General features: G+C 42.5%; 1 protein-coding gene across 1 annotated transcript in view; it reads right to left on the bottom strand.

Moving 5' to 3' along the window:
* Window positions 1–17,620, bottom strand: part of PLEKHH1 (pleckstrin homology, MyTH4 and FERM domain containing H1) — a 72,430-nt gene that overhangs the window by 13,478 nt on the left and 41,332 nt on the right. Inside the window, exons 13-23 of the mRNA XM_084848450.1 lie at window positions 16,985–17,095; window positions 16,524–16,610; window positions 15,232–15,393; window positions 14,266–14,346; window positions 12,026–12,205; window positions 10,639–10,747; window positions 5,461–5,573; window positions 4,890–5,063; window positions 3,090–3,187; window positions 1,130–1,307; window positions 282–437 (exon numbers count right to left, since the gene is read on the bottom strand). Of these exons, the coding sequence (XP_084704576.1) occupies window positions 282–437; window positions 1,130–1,307; window positions 3,090–3,187; window positions 4,890–5,063; window positions 5,461–5,573; window positions 10,639–10,747; window positions 12,026–12,205; window positions 14,266–14,346; window positions 15,232–15,393; window positions 16,524–16,610; window positions 16,985–17,095 (1,449 nt within the window). The remainder of the gene's footprint in view (window positions 1–281; window positions 438–1,129; window positions 1,308–3,089; window positions 3,188–4,889; window positions 5,064–5,460; window positions 5,574–10,638; window positions 10,748–12,025; window positions 12,206–14,265; window positions 14,347–15,231; window positions 15,394–16,523; window positions 16,611–16,984; window positions 17,096–17,620) is intronic.

Genomic DNA, 17,620 nt, shown 5'->3' with positions numbered 1-17,620 from the left:
ATTTTAAATTAAATATTTACAAATGATTATATTATATATAGTTAAAATGTGTCAGACATTTAGCCTTCCTCAGCAAACACAGCATATACATATTTGTAAGGAGGATCTGGATGACATGCAGTGGAGGCTGGTGGCTCCGATGTCAGTGGGGCGGTGAATTGGCTCCACGTTTCAGTTGGAACCAGTCAGAACTCTAAAGGAGCTATCCACCAACATCAGAGCCACCAGCCTCCACTGATTACATGTATAGAGGTAGAGAATGAGTAATCCAGCATAATCACCTTCATAGGGCCTTGTAGGCAGTGGCCTACATCCCTGCCAGAAGGATCATCTGTAAAGAGGTAAAACCCAGAGAGGGATGACTGCCTCATTCCCATCTCCTGGTTCAGCCGCTGCAGGAAGTCATCCACAGTTGAGGAACCATCAAAGCCTACCACCTAAAATTGAACAGACATATTATTATGAAGGAGAGGTAAGTGAAATCTCTCTTTCCATCATTACAATGGATGAGCTGTACAATATGCATTAGTAATGGATTTAAGTAAAATAAGGGTTTGTGCAGAGCCTTTCCCACACTCTCACCCAACAACTATTGCTGCCTGGCTCAAAAGATGGCAGCTAACACGGGTGCGGGATTACTAAAGAACCTCACCTACCCATCACTGTGACCTTAGGTAAAGGTATTTTGCCACCCAAGGCAGGGCAGCAAATGACACCCCACCCAAGTCAAGATGCACAGTTCCCAAAGGCAGTCAAATTATTTTGGCACATGAGGCAGAAAATCCCATAAGCACCTCTCCCCATTCCTGACAGTAAGACTACAATAACAACAAATTAAATAACTAACAAAGTGCCGTCCTTTCATGACAATCTGCTGCCTGAGGTAGCTACTTCACTCTCTCTAATAGTAGGGCTGGCCCTGGGGTTAAGGTTTATTTACACTTATCTAAGAGATGCAGCCACAAGCCTTGTGGTGGGTACAAACCTCACACTCTACCTGTGCAGAGAAGACCCATCAGCAAGCAAAACCCACTACAAAGATGCCTGCTGAGGTTGACGGGCATATATCAAGCCATTTACCCAGCCTTGAAAGATTCCCAGTATACAGTTCCCAAGCTTCATGACTAACCTGGTAGGTTCCATTCATGAAGTGTACTGGAATACTGAAGGGAAGTGAGTGGTGGTAGGGATTTCTCAGCAAAATGGACACTACCTCCATTCGGGATGGTCTGGCTTCTCGCTCTCCAGCTTTCAAAGTGTGCTCCATTGATCTCTGACAGTAGATGGCATACTTGCCTATTTCACTTCTAATCACAGAGACAGAGAATTTTGTAGATTGATTCATTAATTTACCTAATTACTTACTGTATTTATATAGCTACCCCATAACACAAGTTCTTTGGGTGGCTCACAAAGAAATTCAACATAAAACTATAGTATACAATGATAAAAACTATTAAAAGCCAAAACACAATTAAAACACAGATTTTAAACCGAAAGGCCCAAACTAAAAGACACAATTTATTTGTTTTAAATGTTTTTTTGGTCAGTTTCAAGGGTAGAACCCTCTCAAAGCGGCCTGAGTGAATAAAAAGGTCTTCACCTGGTGCCAAAAAAACTGTAAAGACTATGCTAGTGAGCCTCTGTTGGAAGACTGTTCCATAATTGGGGTGCCAACACCAAAAATGCCCTCTCCATAGTGGTCACCTGCCTCCCCACATCTGGTGGGAACAGAGGAGAATTCTGTAGATCTTAAGGTTTGGCTAGATATATATGGGAGAAGGTGGCTTTTCAGGTAACCTGGTCCTACGACGTTTAGGGCTTTCAAGGTTAAAACCAGCACTTTAAACTGGGCCCAGAAATGGACTGGGAGCCAGTACAGCTGACAAAACACAGGTGTAACATGGTCAAAAAACCCATTCCCAGTTAATAATATGATAAAAGGTGCTTTGAACTGCCAGTCATGCTCATCAGTCATGAGCCTCTAATGACAAGGCTGGACCAATAAGCACCCCTACATTGTGAGCTTGATAGTTTATGGCAGGGGTGCACAACTCTTCCAGCCCCGAGGGGCACATCTAGTATCTACTGGGTACATAGTACATGTGTGTGTACATGCACCACCACCCGTACTAATGGGGCATGTAGTTTCTCCACTGCCACTAGCAGGGTGGGGAAACACTTTCTACTCATAAATAAGCAGGACTTTCAAATAGCATCCCAAATTCCAAGCCTCTGCAGGTCTATTCCGAGGTTAGCATGAGCAGCATGTCTACTCAGAAGTAAGGGCAAGTGCCTCTGCATGTCTACTTATGAGTAAGCAGGACTGAATCACTCAGCAGCTCCCTCTCCGGGCCCCGCCTCCTCTCCCTGAGAGGGAAAAGCTCTTACAAGAGAGCGCTCTTCCCTGCTAAGCCCTGAGAGAGGCAGCCTTTGCCAGTGTGCAGCAGGGAAAAGCAACACCCTTGGCAAGGAAAAGCTCTCTGATCAGCTTTCATGCGTTACAAAATTTTGTCATGCAAGTAATTTCCTTTTAGGAATAATGTGTTATGGACATATGAGTGTGGCATATCATGTACAATTTGAAAGAGCTACTTCCACGTACCTGATCTCCAGTTGTGAATGTCACAACCATCTTGTAGATGGTGCCTGTCATAATAACATTTGTGAGCCACGAAATGAAGCCCTCCTGCCCCATGCTTGCATCATGTTGTAACATTTTCTAAAAGTTTTCTGTACAGATTATTTTTATTTGTTTCCGTTTGTCTTATGTAGTTTAAAGATTTTATCTTTGTATGCCACTGTGGATATTTTTATGAAGAGCAATATATACATTTTAATAAATATTATTAGCAATAACAATTTTTAACAGACTAAGTCACTGTATGCAAGCAGTTTGCCATGTGGGGCACTTCCCACACAAGTACCATTTTAAGCAGCTGCCGCATCGTGGCTGTTTTGTGTGAAGCAAGTCTTAATATGGGCCATTTGTAAATTGACTCTTCTGTTTAATCCAGACAGCCATACAGCTGACGCTGAAAGGATTCAGAAATAACCCAGCAAGGAGAAAAATGAGACAAGCTATTCACTTTGGGTCCGCATGCTGCTGCAGGTGATGCTTGAGGTACCAAAGGAAATGGTGCTGAGGCAGGAAGAGAGGAGCACAAAGAGCCAGTAATTGCCAGCACTGTGAAGAAAAATAGTTTTACAGTGAATAAAACTGCCACTTCTGTTCAGTTCTCACTGCCACTTAATCTTAAGACAAAAACATTCTATACACAATTCTCAATTAGGTTTGATTCACACATCACAAATGCTACAAGTATAATGTGAAAGGGAGACAAATACATGTATTGAAAAGCATGTACATTGGTGTAAAAGACACACACACACACCCCTGCACAAGGGGCAGAGGAACTGTGACTGACTGAGATTCCTCATCTGGGTGCCTGTATCTTTAAAAATGTATTTAATCTCCCATAACACATGAAGCAACACTTTGTGTAAGGACTACATTTCATCACTTTCCTGCCAGTGTAAGACCCAAGCTATACATTAAATCTGTGACTGGATTTCCTGATTTCTTGTTTTAAAAATAAGGTTTAAAATCAGCTGCAGGGTCAGGGTGGATAAACTGGTTCAGGGCAGCAGTACTGGGGAGTGCAGTTAACCCTTTCTCCACCCCATGTCATTTTCCTAATCAAACTCTCACTCTCTCTCTCTCTCTCTCTCTCTCTCTCTCGCGTATACACACACACACACACACACACATACACACTCCTATTAGCCCTACTGGGGAAAAGGTACTACTAAAAGCAGCAATTGACTCAGGACCACCATCTGTCCTTCATTCTCAGAAAGGCTAATAGCAGCTTGCAATGTGGGCGGGGGCATTACAACTGAGGAAACAGTGCTGTGTGGGGGAGGGATTAACCATCCTCCCATAGCTCCATTGCCCTGATCTAATTTGGGTCTCCCTCCAGTGAAGGCTGGTGGCTCCTATGTCAGTGGGGCAGTGAATCCATGGGTTCAGCACCTTGGGTAGCTCCTTGAGAGTTCTGACTGAAACCCAGAGCAGATTCACCACCCCACTGACATAGGAGCCACCAGCCTCCATTGTCTCCCTTCCATAATGGCTTTTATGCTTTTAAAAAAACGTCTGGAGATTCTCTGTGTAATGTGAAGTTTGGCCCTTAGTATAAAACACCTGAGTGACATTGCTAAGGCTTCCCTTCTATAGCCAGTACAGCTGAATAAATATGCCCTGCCTTGACCTTATCAGTTTGTGTCTGCAATATCATCCTTCATTACAATCATTCACGTTTTTTTTCTGTTTATCATTTCTTGAGGGTTGTCCACATGTTACCCTTCTGTAGGGAATCAAAGTACTTATGCTCACACATCATAAAAACCAGAAAACAGGTTTCTGTGGAAATAATCGCACTTATCTCTAGTGCCACATTAAGAAGTTCTCAGTTAATATGTCATTAGGAGTTTCCAGGCAGAGGGCTCCTAGTGCCACCTACCAAAAAAAAGCCGTTGTGCAGCTATTCGGTCTTTTTCTGCTTGACAAATGTGCTGCAGTAAGAAAAAAATATGGCAAAAGTAGTGGAAAAGCACAGGAGGGTTATCAGTAAAAAATGACATCGTCTGGACCCCACTATAAAATTCCATTAATGAGGCAGGGCAATGGCAACATAAAAGCCTTGTCTGGAACCACCCAATTAAATCCTCTAAGGATGCAATCCTATGCATGTTTAGACAGAAAGAAGTCCTACAACTCCCAGCATTTCGCAGCCAGTCATGCATAGGATTGCACCCTAAGACAGCAATTAAGCATACAATCAGTGCTTTGAACTGTAGGGCAGAACAGGCAGAGGGACATTCACCTGGATGACTGAGTGATTCTGAGCCTCTCGGCTGGTCTGTTTAATTAACTGACAATAGATTTCATTCTGTAGCTCACTGTGGGTCAGGCAGACCTGTAGGGCCGTCTGAGCTAGTGTCACATGATAATCAATAGATGGCGCTTCCACGGGGACGTTGATAAACAGCTGGCAAGACTGAAATGGGGAGATGGAGAACACATTAGAAGCACGTTAATGGAGAGAGGAGTGATTATGCTTTTCAATTTTCCCTTTCACCTCCGAAAAAGAAGGAAATTATTATACTGAGCATCATGAGAAAAAAAGGTTCTTTTATCATTTCTTTTATAATACTACCTTAGGTTATAAAGCAGGCAAAAGGAATGCAGCGGTAATAATGGGGCTGTTTCCACATCACAGCGGCATTTGGCAGCAAAACATGGGTTACTTAAATAGCCCACAATTTGCCACCATGGTGTGGGAAGTGGGTCAATGTATCTTCTTTTCTCTCCCCTTGATCCTTCTTTGATATGGGTCCCCTTCCAAATGTTTGAATAGATATTCTGAGGACCAGCCATATGGTCTCTTTAAATACCTTGAAGAGTTTCAGGGCCTCTGTCTGTAGTGCTTCTGAAGGCAGAGTGGTTAGGGAAGTCTGCAGCCCATCCTTGCTGTAACACAGCATAGGGTGTTTCCACAAAGGAGAATCTGAAGGAGTGGACAGAAGAAATCTGTGAAAAATCTCAGGAACCTTGATAGATGTTGCACAAGACAAAGAATCTTGCGAAGAAACATTAAAACTCTTGCCAAAGAATCAGATATTGAGAGTACCACGCTAACTCACGAGCATCTTTGGTCTTAGAGCCACTCAGCTCATTTAGAAAAAGCACAAGGTACAGCCCACCTGGGACTATCCCATTTCAGAATGCAGTTGCAAAATGGCATGTCTTTTAAAAAGAGCGAGGTTTTGACATGGGCAGTGATGTATCGGGCAGGTAAATCTGTGATGGCTCAGCACACATTAATTAGCTATTTTTGCAGTAGGTTCCATTTTATAATCCTGTTAATTTTTTTTAAATAGTATGAAATGCCTTTGTGGCTATATATTTTTTTAAATGAAAGACAGGCATAGTGCTATAACACCATAATGCTATGTATTATGGTATCATAGTGCTATTACACGATAATATGCTACTGCTAATTTTTAAATAATTAATAAAAACAAAGCCTTTCTGGCCACAACCATTTTAGCAATGCTTTGTTTTTATCAACATTAAAAAAACTAGCAGTAGTGTATTATAGTGTAATAGCACTATAACACCATAATATTATGGTTAACCAATAATTATGGTACCGGAAGTACAAGCTGGGTTTCGAAGAGGCAGAGGAACTAGAGATCAAATCGCCAACATTCGCTGCATCATGGAGAAAGCAAGAGAATTCCAGAAAAACGTCTATTTCTGCTTCATTGACTACGCTAAAGCCTTTGATTGTGTGGATCACAACAAACTGTGGCAAATTCTTAAAGTGATGGGAGTACCAGACCACCTTACCTGTCTCCTGAGAAACCTGTACGAGGGTCAAGAAGCAACAGTAAGAACCAGACATGGAACAACCGATTGGTTCAAAATTGGGAAAGGAGTACGACAAGGCTGCATATCGTCACCCTGCTTATTTAACTTATATGCAGAGTACATCATGAGAAATGCCGGGTTGGATGAATCAGAGGTCGGAATTAAGATTGCTGGGAGAATTATCAACAACCTCAGATACGCAGACGATACCACCCTAATGGCAGAAAGCGAAGAGGATCTCAAGAGCCTCTTGTTGAGGGTGAAAGAGGAGAGTGCAAAAGCTGGTTTGAAACTCAACATTCAAAAAACTAAGATCATGGCATCTGGCCCCATCACTTCCTGGCATATAGAAGGGGAAGAAATGGAAACAGTGACAGATTTTACTTTCTTGGGCTCCAAGATCACCACAGACGGTGACTGTAGCCATGAAATTAAAAGACGCTTGCTCCTTGGGAGGAAAGCTATGGCAAACCTAGACAGCATAGTAAGAAGCGGAGACATCACCTTGCCGACAAAGGTCCGTCTAATAAAAGCTATGGTTTTCCCAGTAGTAAGGTATGGCTGTGAGAGCTGTACTATAAGGAAGGCTGAGCGCCGAAGAATGGATGCTTTCGAACTGTGGTGCTGGAGAAGACTCTTTCGAGTCCCCTAGACTGCAAGGAGGTCAAAGCAGTCCATCCTAAAGGAAATCAACCCTGAGTGCTCATTGGAAGGACAGATACTGAAGATGAAATATTTTGGCCACCTAATGCAAAGAGAAAACTCTCTGGAAAAGACCCTGATGCTGGGAAAGACTGAAGGCAAAAGGAGAAGGGGACAGCAGAGGATGAGATGGCTAGATAGCATCACGGATGCAATGAATATGAACTTGAGCACACTCCGGGAGAGAGCGCAGGACAGGAAGGCCTGGCGTGCTATGGTCCATGGGGTCACGAAGAGTCGGACACGACTGAATGACTGAACAACAACAACAACAAATTCCACCATGTAGGAATTCGATCCCCCTCTCTAGGCTTTCTGCTCATTTGAGTGCAGATCTTGAGTGTCTGTACCCTGTGTTGGGTACTCGGAACAGATTAGGGATTCTGCTGGTGTACCACCTACCCCACTGCCCATCAGACTCCCTGCCTGAACTGACAGAGGTGGTCTCGGACTTGGTGTTGAGGACCCCTAGGATGGTGGTCCTGGGGGATCTCAACTTCCATGCCAAGGCCACTGTATCTGGGTTGGCTCAGGATTTCACAGCCACCATGACAACCATGGGGCTGTCCCAACATGTCATCGGCCCAACACATGTAAAAGAACACATGCTTGATCTGGTTTTCTCAACTGGGCAGGAGGATGGTGATCTGAAAGTGGAGGAATTAACATCTGTCCCTTTGTCATGGTCAGATCACTTCCTGCTGAGGTTTAGACTCTTGGCAGCTGGCAGCCTTTCCCCTCTGCAAGGGTGGGAGACCTATTAAAATGGTCCATCCCTGGAGGCTAATGGATTCTGATGGATTCCAGAGGGTTCTGGGGGATTTTCCTGCTGGTGTGGCTGGTGCTCCTGTCAAAGCCCAGGTCTCTCTGTGGAATGTAGAGATGACTCAGGCAGTTGACACAATTGTGCCCAAGCGCCCTCTCCCTCTGAGCAGCGCCCAGCCAGCTCCTTGGTATACACTCGAGCTGAGGGCAATGAAGCAAGAGGGGAGACAGCTAGAACACAGGTGGAGGAAAACTCATGCCGAACACAGGTTAGAACTCATTATTGAGCCTACTCTGTGGTGGTGAGGGTGGCAAGGAGACCGTTCTTTTCCACTATCATTGTATCTTTTCAGTGTCATCCAGCGGAGCTTTTCTGTGTGGTTCGCAGCCTGTTACATTCTGGGCCAGGGAGAGACTTTGGAACCCTCGGTTGCACACTGTGACGAGTTTGCACGGCACTTTGAAGATAAAGTCGCTCAGAATTGTCATGAATTGGACACCATGATTAATGCAGTTCCAATGGTAGAAGCATTCAGAGCACTGTCTGGTCCAGTAGGAGGGGATGTCCAGCTGGGTCCAGGAGGTTGTAAATTCCTCCTTGAGAGAAGGAGTGGTGCCGGCCTCTTTAAAAGAGGCAGTAATCAGACCACTCTTGAAAAAGCCTAACTTGTACCTGGAGGACGTTAACAATTATAGGCCAGTGGCCAACATCCCCTTTCTGGGCAAGCTGCTTGAGTGGGTGGTTGCAGGACAGCTCCAGGCACTCTTGAATGAAACGGATTATCTAGATCCATTTCTATCGGGCTTCAGGCCTGGTTTTGGAATGGAAATTGCCTTGGTCTCCCTGTGGGATAACCTCTGCCGGGAGAGGGGGGGTGGCGTGCAACTCTGTTTATTCTCTTGGACATCTCAGCGGCTTTCGATCCCATCGACCATGGTATCCTTCTGGATAGCTTGTCTGGGTTGGGAGTTGGAGGCACTGCACTGCAGTGGTTCCGCTCCTACTTGGATGGCCGATTCCAGAAGGTGGTGCTGGGGGATTATTGCTCTGCACCATGGCAATTATGCCATGGGGTTCCACAGGGCTCTATTTTATCCCCCATGCTGTTTAACATCTACATGAAACTGCTGGGGGAGGTTATTCGGAGGTGTGGGCTGAGGTGCCATCAATATGCGGATGACACCCAGCTCTACCTCTCTTTCTCATCAAACCCAGGTGAGGCAGTGGCTGTTCTGAATCAGTGCCTGGGCACGGTAATGGACTGGATGAGGGCCAATAAACTGAAACTCAGTCCAGACAAGACGGAGATACTGTTAGTGGGTGGTTCGTCTGCCTGGATAGGTGATATTCAACCTGTTCTGGAGGGGGTTGCACTCCCCCTAAGGGATCATGTTCATAGTTTGGGGGTGCTCTTGGACCCAGAACTGTCACTTGAGGCACAGGTGAACTCAGTGGCATGGAGCACCTTTTATCAGCTTAAGCTGGTATACCAACTATGCCCTTATCTGGACAGACATAGCCTAGCTACAGTTATCCATGCTCTGATAATTTCTCGTCTGGATTACTGCAATGCATCATATGTGGGCTTGCCTTTGAAAATGGTCTAGAAACTTGAGATAGTCCAAAACAGGGCAGCAAGATTGTTAACAGGGACTGGCCTGCGAGCTCATATTACACCAGTACTTTTCCAGCTGCGCTGGCTGCCAGTCCATTTCCGGGCCCGATTCAAAGTGCTGGTGTTAACATTCAAAGCCCTTAACGGCTTGGGGCCAGGTTATCTGAAGGATTGCCTCCTCCCATATGTGCCTGCCCGGACCTTAAGATCATCCTTCTCCATGAGCCCCTACCAAAGGAGGTGAGGCGGGTTGCTACTAGGAAGAGGGCCTTTTCTGCTGTGGCACCCTGGCTGTGGAATGATCTCCCTAGTGAGGCCTGGCATCTACGTTGTATTCCTTCCAGCGCCAGGTGAAGAGCTTTTTATTTTCCCAGGCATTTTAGCATTTTAGTTTTCTAGTCTTTTAGCTTTCCTGTTTTAAATCTGTATTTTAAATCTCTTCATTGTTGCTAGGTTTTATTCTGGTTATATTGTGGTTTTAATGCTTTTATATTGTGGTTTTAATGCTTTTATATTTTATATTGTTTTACTGTGTGCTTTTTGGTTTTAATTTTTGTGAACCTCCCAGAGAGCTTTGGCTATTGGGTGGTATAGAAATGAAATGAATGAATGAATGAATGAATGAATGAATTATATTCCATTAATTTGCAGTGAGACTTTAGAGTGACTAACTTTCTTTGGATTTGGGACATTGTGTCATGATGTCCTGCCTGTACAACTGTGATGGTTGATCACTTTGATATAGTCATCACATGCCAGATTTTTCTGCACCAATCATCAGTTGATCGTAACTTTGGATTTTTCCAGTTTTTAGCAGTCAAATCCTTGCTCCTGCCCAAAGACCTTGTTGTCCTGTCAAGAAAATAACAGCAGCTGTGCAGTCTTAGAAATCTGGTTATTACTTGAATTATTTCCAGCATATCATCCCAACACAGGCTTCAATGAGATATCTGTATCCTTGGGTAGAATGCTCTTATACCTACAGGCTCAAAGGCAGTCTCTGTTTCGTTACAGATGTATACTGCTTTGCATGCTGAGGACATCTGGCTAGATTCAAACCCATGAATAAGATGCCCACCATTGCCCTTAAGGGAAAGCATTTTGTTCTCTACTTACTTGGGTCTCCTTCTGCATCCAGTAGCTTCCCAATCAGTTGCTCACAGGCAGTGCCTACATTTGCGCTGCTGCTGCCTGCTGCCACTGTCAGGTGGTACAACCACGTATCCTTGAAATAAAAGGGTAGAGAAGATTGAATGATGCTGGGAATCTTAAATAATTGCAGAACATTAAACATGAAGTGTGCATCCAGATGTAACATTTCAACTGACGTCACCGATAAACACAGAGAGCTAATTTCTACTGTTTGTAGCTCCTGTCATTTGTTTTTTTAACCTCGAACAATCATAGGGGCCTTTCAACACAATCGGTATTCTGTATAATAACGATGCACTTGTTCATTATTTGTTGTGTGTGGCCTGAACTTCTTCCCTCAAAGTTGTAGGGAGATTATAATTAGGGACACAGAAAGCTGTCTTACACAGAATCAGACCATTGGGCCATCTTTTATTTATTTACTTATTACATTTCTGCGCCGCCCAAATACAGCATGATAAAACATAATATAAAACTTTAAAAGTTTAGAACTATGTTATAAAACCCAAATAGAAAACAGCACCAGTGTAAAGATCTAAAACGACGGATTTTAAACAACAGAAACTGATAGACTAAAATGAATGGCAGCGGCTTCTGCACGCAAAGCAGGTGCTCCGCCACTGAGCTGTGACCCCTCCCAGCCGATGCATGGATGCTATCAGGCCCACGAGTCTGGTGCACCTCTTCTGCTGATGCTTCATAGCCACAGCACATAGACAGCAGAAACAGAACAAACCCCATTCTCCTTTTCTCCCATGCCAGAAAAGTGGCCAGTCTATAGTTGGTGGCAGCAACTGCAGCAGCCGGCAGGAGCAGACAGCTGGGGAGAGCAGGAGGGAGACACCTGCCATTCCGCACCTTATCTGTAAAACTGTTTGTGATAACAGACTTTCACTTGTGAACTTGGGGTTTGTATAGTTCATTTCTTATATCAGCAATATGTGTCACTGGGACGGGGAAATAGGGAGCAGTGCCGGATGAAGCAAAACAGGGAAGCCCACCAAGCAACAAGCTCAGGGTCAAGCTACACGTTATACTAGATGTATAGATAGCATTTTTCTTTATTTAATTACAGGTGCCCACCAACAATTTTTATCAGAACAGCAGTGCATGGGGAAATTTAACCCTTCCCTCCCCAGCCACAATCCCAAAGAAAATCCCCCCACCGTGCTGCAGTTAGCCTGAGGAAAAAAGCTCCTATTGGCATCTGTAATTAAATAAAGAAAAACATCGACTATGTTAGCATAATGTCTAGTTTGACACCCAGTCACTTCTCTGTGCTAGCTACCACATGTAGAGCCCCCTGCATTTGGTGCCCCAAGCTCCTTTCGAGTCAGTCCATCCTTAATACCTTCTCCTGTTTAGTACCAATGAGCAAGTAGGTAGGACTCTGCTCCGGAGGGTGAAGAACCAGGGTGCAATGTGAAGAAAGGAAGCCCCCACCAGTAGCCTCATAATCCTCATCAGAATCACAGGAGCGATCCACTTCTTCCACTTTTGATTCACGCAAGTGCAAATGGCCTAGGGGGCACTGAGAAAAGAAAATGAACAAGTTAACAGGCATAGTAGAAAAAGAGGCATGGTATTATTACCAGGCATTCATATTATATCAAGAATGTTGGTGTATACTGATTCTATCCAATATAAGTGATGAGTGGTACTAGCATAGGCTTCATGGCTGGAATCTATGACAAATGGTTACCAGCTTCAGTCCAGTATAACCAATTCCTAGTGAATTTGTATGTGAGCTATGGAACAAGTGTCACCACATGTTACTCTCACAGCAGGATTTACTGGCATATCCAGAGAAGAAGAGCAGGAGGGCCAATTGGTCTGGCTATGGAATAGAAACAGTCTTAAGCTTATGCTGCATCTCCAAGACCACATTGCTCCTTGCTCCAACCTCACTAGATTGCAGGCAAAACCCACCCTAAACCATTGCATATGTATTGTAGTGTGATCCGCTATAGTGGTACTACTTTATCCTTTGGATTTTTCTCGCACTCTTGCCAAAATGTTGATCATCACTTGTATAATTGTGACAAGTATTTGCCCAGAAGTCTTTGCATCTTGCAAGATTCCTGCACCAACCTGCATAATAGGCTACTGTGCAAATATTCATCCAAAATAGAGTTATTTGGTCTTCCACATTTTTCTCATAAGTATATCTTTCTTGTAAGCTTATGATTTTCATAAAGAAGCAATGAAATGTTGACATATTCCTGTATGAAGAATGAATGAATTTGATTCTAACAGAGGCATTCTAACAGAAATATTTGTGCTGACATGCTGTGACTTTTGATTGAACTTCTCACTGGCCTCTAAGCTTGCTGACAAGAGAAAACCAAGGTAGAATATTTTCCCAGCTAAACTCAGGAAAACACAAAATGTGTTTCAGATAAAGAGGTTGGGAAAAGGGTGAATAACTGCTGGACAATTGTTCATGTTCAGCTTATGACACAAATGACATGAAATATTGTAAAAAGCAGACCAAACATGCAAAGAGAAGCAGATGTAATCATGTTTTGAAGAGAAATGTGGCTCAGAAAAGCTGACAACTATTGAAATAAATATATTCCTTCCCAAAAACATAGCTGAGAACTTTAGAAAAACTAATAACTTTTAGAGAAATTTTAATGTACGGGAAACATACATCAGTAATTCAAATGAAATCATTTAAAAATGACAGAAAAAATAAAAGAACTTCAGGACATTCCACCTGTCCTCACAGAACCCAACATTGGTTCTCACAGGATGCTACATCTGTCCTCAAAAGGACAATGGCACTGGTCCACATTGACTCCTCTCCTCCATTTTGCTCCCAGCTCAAAAATGTAATTGGGTAAGATGCTTTAAATCTTGAAAATGAACGCAGTGATCCTAACGCTGAACTTAAAGTGTTTAAAAGTGTGTTTTGCTTGCAACCACTTTACAGCTGGTCTTACGTCAATGCTCTTATATCATGAAATGTAAAAACTGCTTGAGATTTTGAAGTACAAGATGAAAAGATATGCCTAATCTCAGAGTCCTCTATTTCTAAAAACTCTGTGTGTTAATACCAGGGATATTGTAACCTTACAAATTCCTAGGTGACATTTTGTACCTGGAATATGGCATGGGATATATTACTGCTGATTTATAATCATGCTAAATAAAAATCTCATATCATAATATCCCTAGGCAAGGACAAATCTGTCACACAGCATAAATGTAGCTTATTCTACAATACAGAATCTATATCAAGGCTATTCCACAAATCTGTGCTTAAATAATAAAGTCATCTTGCATTTGTCAGTCTTGCCTCCCAAAGAATTTTACAGTCCAAAGCCCTGTCCTCTCCTTCACCATTGTGTGGTCTACCTCTAAATACCTTTATGAAACCAAAGATTCCTATGACTGCTTACATTGGTACCTCGTTGGTACCTTCACGTTTTCGCAATACCTTTAATACAGTGTGAATGTATCATGTGTGAAGAAATAAATAATAAATGGTAATAAAAATGAAGAGGCAATAGATTGGGTGAGAAGATAATTTGCCAGGGCTGATATGAAGATGAGAAAAATACTGAATACAAGAGCGTAGAAAAATACCTTGTCTTCATGATTTCGATAATAGTAAAATGTTTTTCCAAGCAGTGCACACCAAACCAACTTGGAGTGTCCGTGTTTCACCTGCAGAAAAAGCGTAAGAATGAAAAGATTCTCTCAGCTTATTTGCATGGATTCATTAATTCTTCCGCAAAGTTATATAAAAATATATAATATGTTATCTTTCCTCCTCCTCAGACAAAATCCTTCCTTAGGACTATTATGTTTTAAAATACAGTACTAAAGATGCACAAATAAAAGGTACTCTGTTCCCAATGAAACAAACACTCTTTAACTTAAATTCCTTCTTAGTATGAGACCCCATTGAGCCAAACATTGAGTTTGGCCATATTGCTACTCATGGCCAAACTCAGTGTTTGGCCATAAGTCTAAACCTAGATTTAAACTAGACCTCTACCAGGGTCTAAATTAAAAAATAAAATTGCTCTACTGCAATGCTGCTCCAAGGTTTTGTCTTTTTGTAAACGAACTATCACATAGGAAGGAGGGGAACGTCAAAATGCTCCCAATCCTACATGGGTAGCCCTCGTCCATGTGGACACCAGGACCTCACCCTGTTATTTGCTTGAGCTAGGTTCAGGCTGCTTCAGTATACTCAGCAAAATAATGAAGATGGTAGCTGTTGGAAGGGAGGAATTCTCCCCTCCAAAATGGGCCAGACACTGGCTTAGTGATAACCCAACTGTAGAACCTAAACCTGAGAGAAAAGATCATGAATCCCAGTCTAAGGTTTTTGTGAACCTAACCAAGCAGTTATGATCACAAGTAATTTATTGCAACAGTAAACTGTACGGGTTTGTTAAAAGGCCCATCATTATTATATCCTTGCACTCGGTTTAAGTATTTTATTTATTGTATTGAAAAAAAATCCACCTCTGCTGTCCCATAGCCTATTTAACATGCTGTTAAGGGACAACTCATGCTGTATCAGGTACAGCTATGCAGTACCTTCGTGAGCCAACCTTTCACAGTGGGCTTGGCACTCCTGAGAGAGACTTCAGTGGGACTGGTCACCTGGACCTTCAGGATGTTTTGAAGGACACGAATCCACTCTTCCAGGATATTAGGAGAGTCAGCTGTCAGGAAGTAGGTACGTTTTTCAGTGACGAGCTAAAGATGAAGGAAATGTCACAGGCTGCTAATGCAAGGCATTAACATTTTTTTATAAGCAGTAAATGTATTAACTCCTAAATTCCTGGAAACATTTGCTAGAACCCTTAAGGCACAATCCTTTAGACAGAAAAAAGACATATAACTTCCAGCATTCCTCAGCCAGCATGCTTTAAGAATGTAACAGAGAGGATGACCTTTAATCCACTTTGTCAGCTACACATACAACATGCTAGGAAATGGTTTGGCTATGTCTTCCTTTATAAAAAAAAAAGTCAATTGATACTGGTGAGCAACAGATTGGAATGGTGATGCATCACATGATGAATTGCCAGTGGATTGTTTATTACGATACAGGGGTCAGAATTTAATGCCTTTCAAACATATAAAACCAGGTTGGAAACAATGTGTGGCCATTCTATTTAGGTCACTTCCTAATACCATTTGTTTTTGGATTAACCAGAAAAGCCTCAATATTCTTTTTCACAGAAAATGTGCAGTCTGCTTATATTATACATGTTGAACAATAGCATTTTGACTGAAATAAAAGGTGGCATAAGCAGAAGCTTTAACCCAGGGGGTGGTCATCATCCCTAACCATTCACTATGCTAGCTGGGGGCAATGGGAGTTGGAGTCCAACAACATTTGGAATGTCACAGGTTCCCTGCCTATGCTTTAACCTTTGCTATGTATGACTGATAGTTACCAAACGTTGTGTGATGTGAACAGGTATCTAATCAATTTGGACAGTACAAATGCTGTAATCTTTACATTTCTGCAGAAATATAAAAATTAGATTTCTTTCTTTTGTACAGAACTAAGTGCAAAAACACTCGAAGATTTCAGAGAGGTGGGCTGCATCAAAGGTGAAACATTTTACAGCTTTTTCAAACATTAAAAGTTAAATTTACATTCAGAATTAAGTTTCAAATCTTCTAATTACATACGAAGTTAATCTGCCTGATCTTTTCTGAAGGGCAAAACCATATGAAGTCCAAGAAAGTCAATTCAGGTCTATCATGATGTCAGAGAAAGCTGTCTCGGTTTTAAAAAATCTCTTCCTGTCAATCTCCATTTGCATACTTTAGAGTTCAAAAATAATAAGCAAAGGTCAAGAAACAATGCTCACCTGGAACGTCTGAGATCCTTCACCTCGTATGATCTGACAAGAAGAATTCAGTTCAACCTGCCCCTGGGGCTTGCATATAATATCACTCTGGGGAGAGAAAGGCAATGCAAGAGATAAAACCAATTAGAAGGTCAAACGGAACATGGGACACAACATCCAGGGGAGAAAAGCCCTTTCTAAATGTATGGTTGGGTTGCTGTTTTAACAGCACAGCAAGCACATGACATGAAAAACTTACTAATAAATACATTGGGACTGAAAACATACATTAATTTGATCAACAATCAGACTTAATTAGTGAGGGCCAATTTTAGTAGGTGGTACTTTAGTAGAAGAGTAGCTTTTTTGGAGGGGATATTTTCATTCTGGAGTATTACTGCAATAGAAAATGAAAAAGAAAATATTAGAAATGGCTTAAGAATGAAGGTAGTTGGGAATACAAATGTTTACTAGGAACTCACCGGGGACTTATAATACATGAGCTGTCCATTTCTCAAAACAAACCATCGCCTCTTCCATGCCTTCACCTGGTTACCCATTTTCAGCAAATAGCCAGATTTCTCCAGTGGTTCCTAGATGAGAGAAAACAAGCACATTTTCCTGTGTGATGAAAAGGTGTAAGTGAGGAGGAATTGCACCAAGACCAAGGGCTACCACCCAGCTGAGCATTGAAACCTAAGGCTGCTGCCTCATCCCATGGTCCTCTTCCTTTTTGTAAAAAGGGATAACAGAAGAGAAAGCTAAATATTTAGCCACAATCAACCAGTGAGTTGGCTTTCAAAGTCCTATACTAGAGCATAATGCCTCCTTTAAATCCTGAAGTTCCCTCCAAAACTGATTGGAAGAAGGCGCCTAAAGGACAAAATGTGCAGGAATACGTTAAGGGTATCTAAAGAACAAATTGCTCCCACGTACCTCTCAGTTAATTATCAGAAGTTCTTCTCTGGGTGCTTCCACTGCCAGAGATTAGATGGGTGGCAACTAGGGTATGTTTCTCTGTGGAAATGCCCTGACTTTTGGAAAGCTATCCCCAGAGTTGCTCACCTAACATACAGCCTGATGAGTTTTAGGCACCAGGATAAGACCCTTTTTATTTC

Source organism: Heloderma suspectum, chromosome 1 (assembly GCF_057233095.1).
Source record: "Heloderma suspectum isolate Gila_16-S chromosome 1, 16-S_ref, whole genome shotgun sequence".
In the NCBI taxonomy this organism is placed as follows: Eukaryota; Metazoa; Chordata; class Lepidosauria; order Squamata; family Helodermatidae; genus Heloderma; species Heloderma suspectum.
The sequence above is the reverse complement of the archived record's forward strand: the minus strand, read 5'-3'. Positions and strand labels throughout refer to the sequence as shown.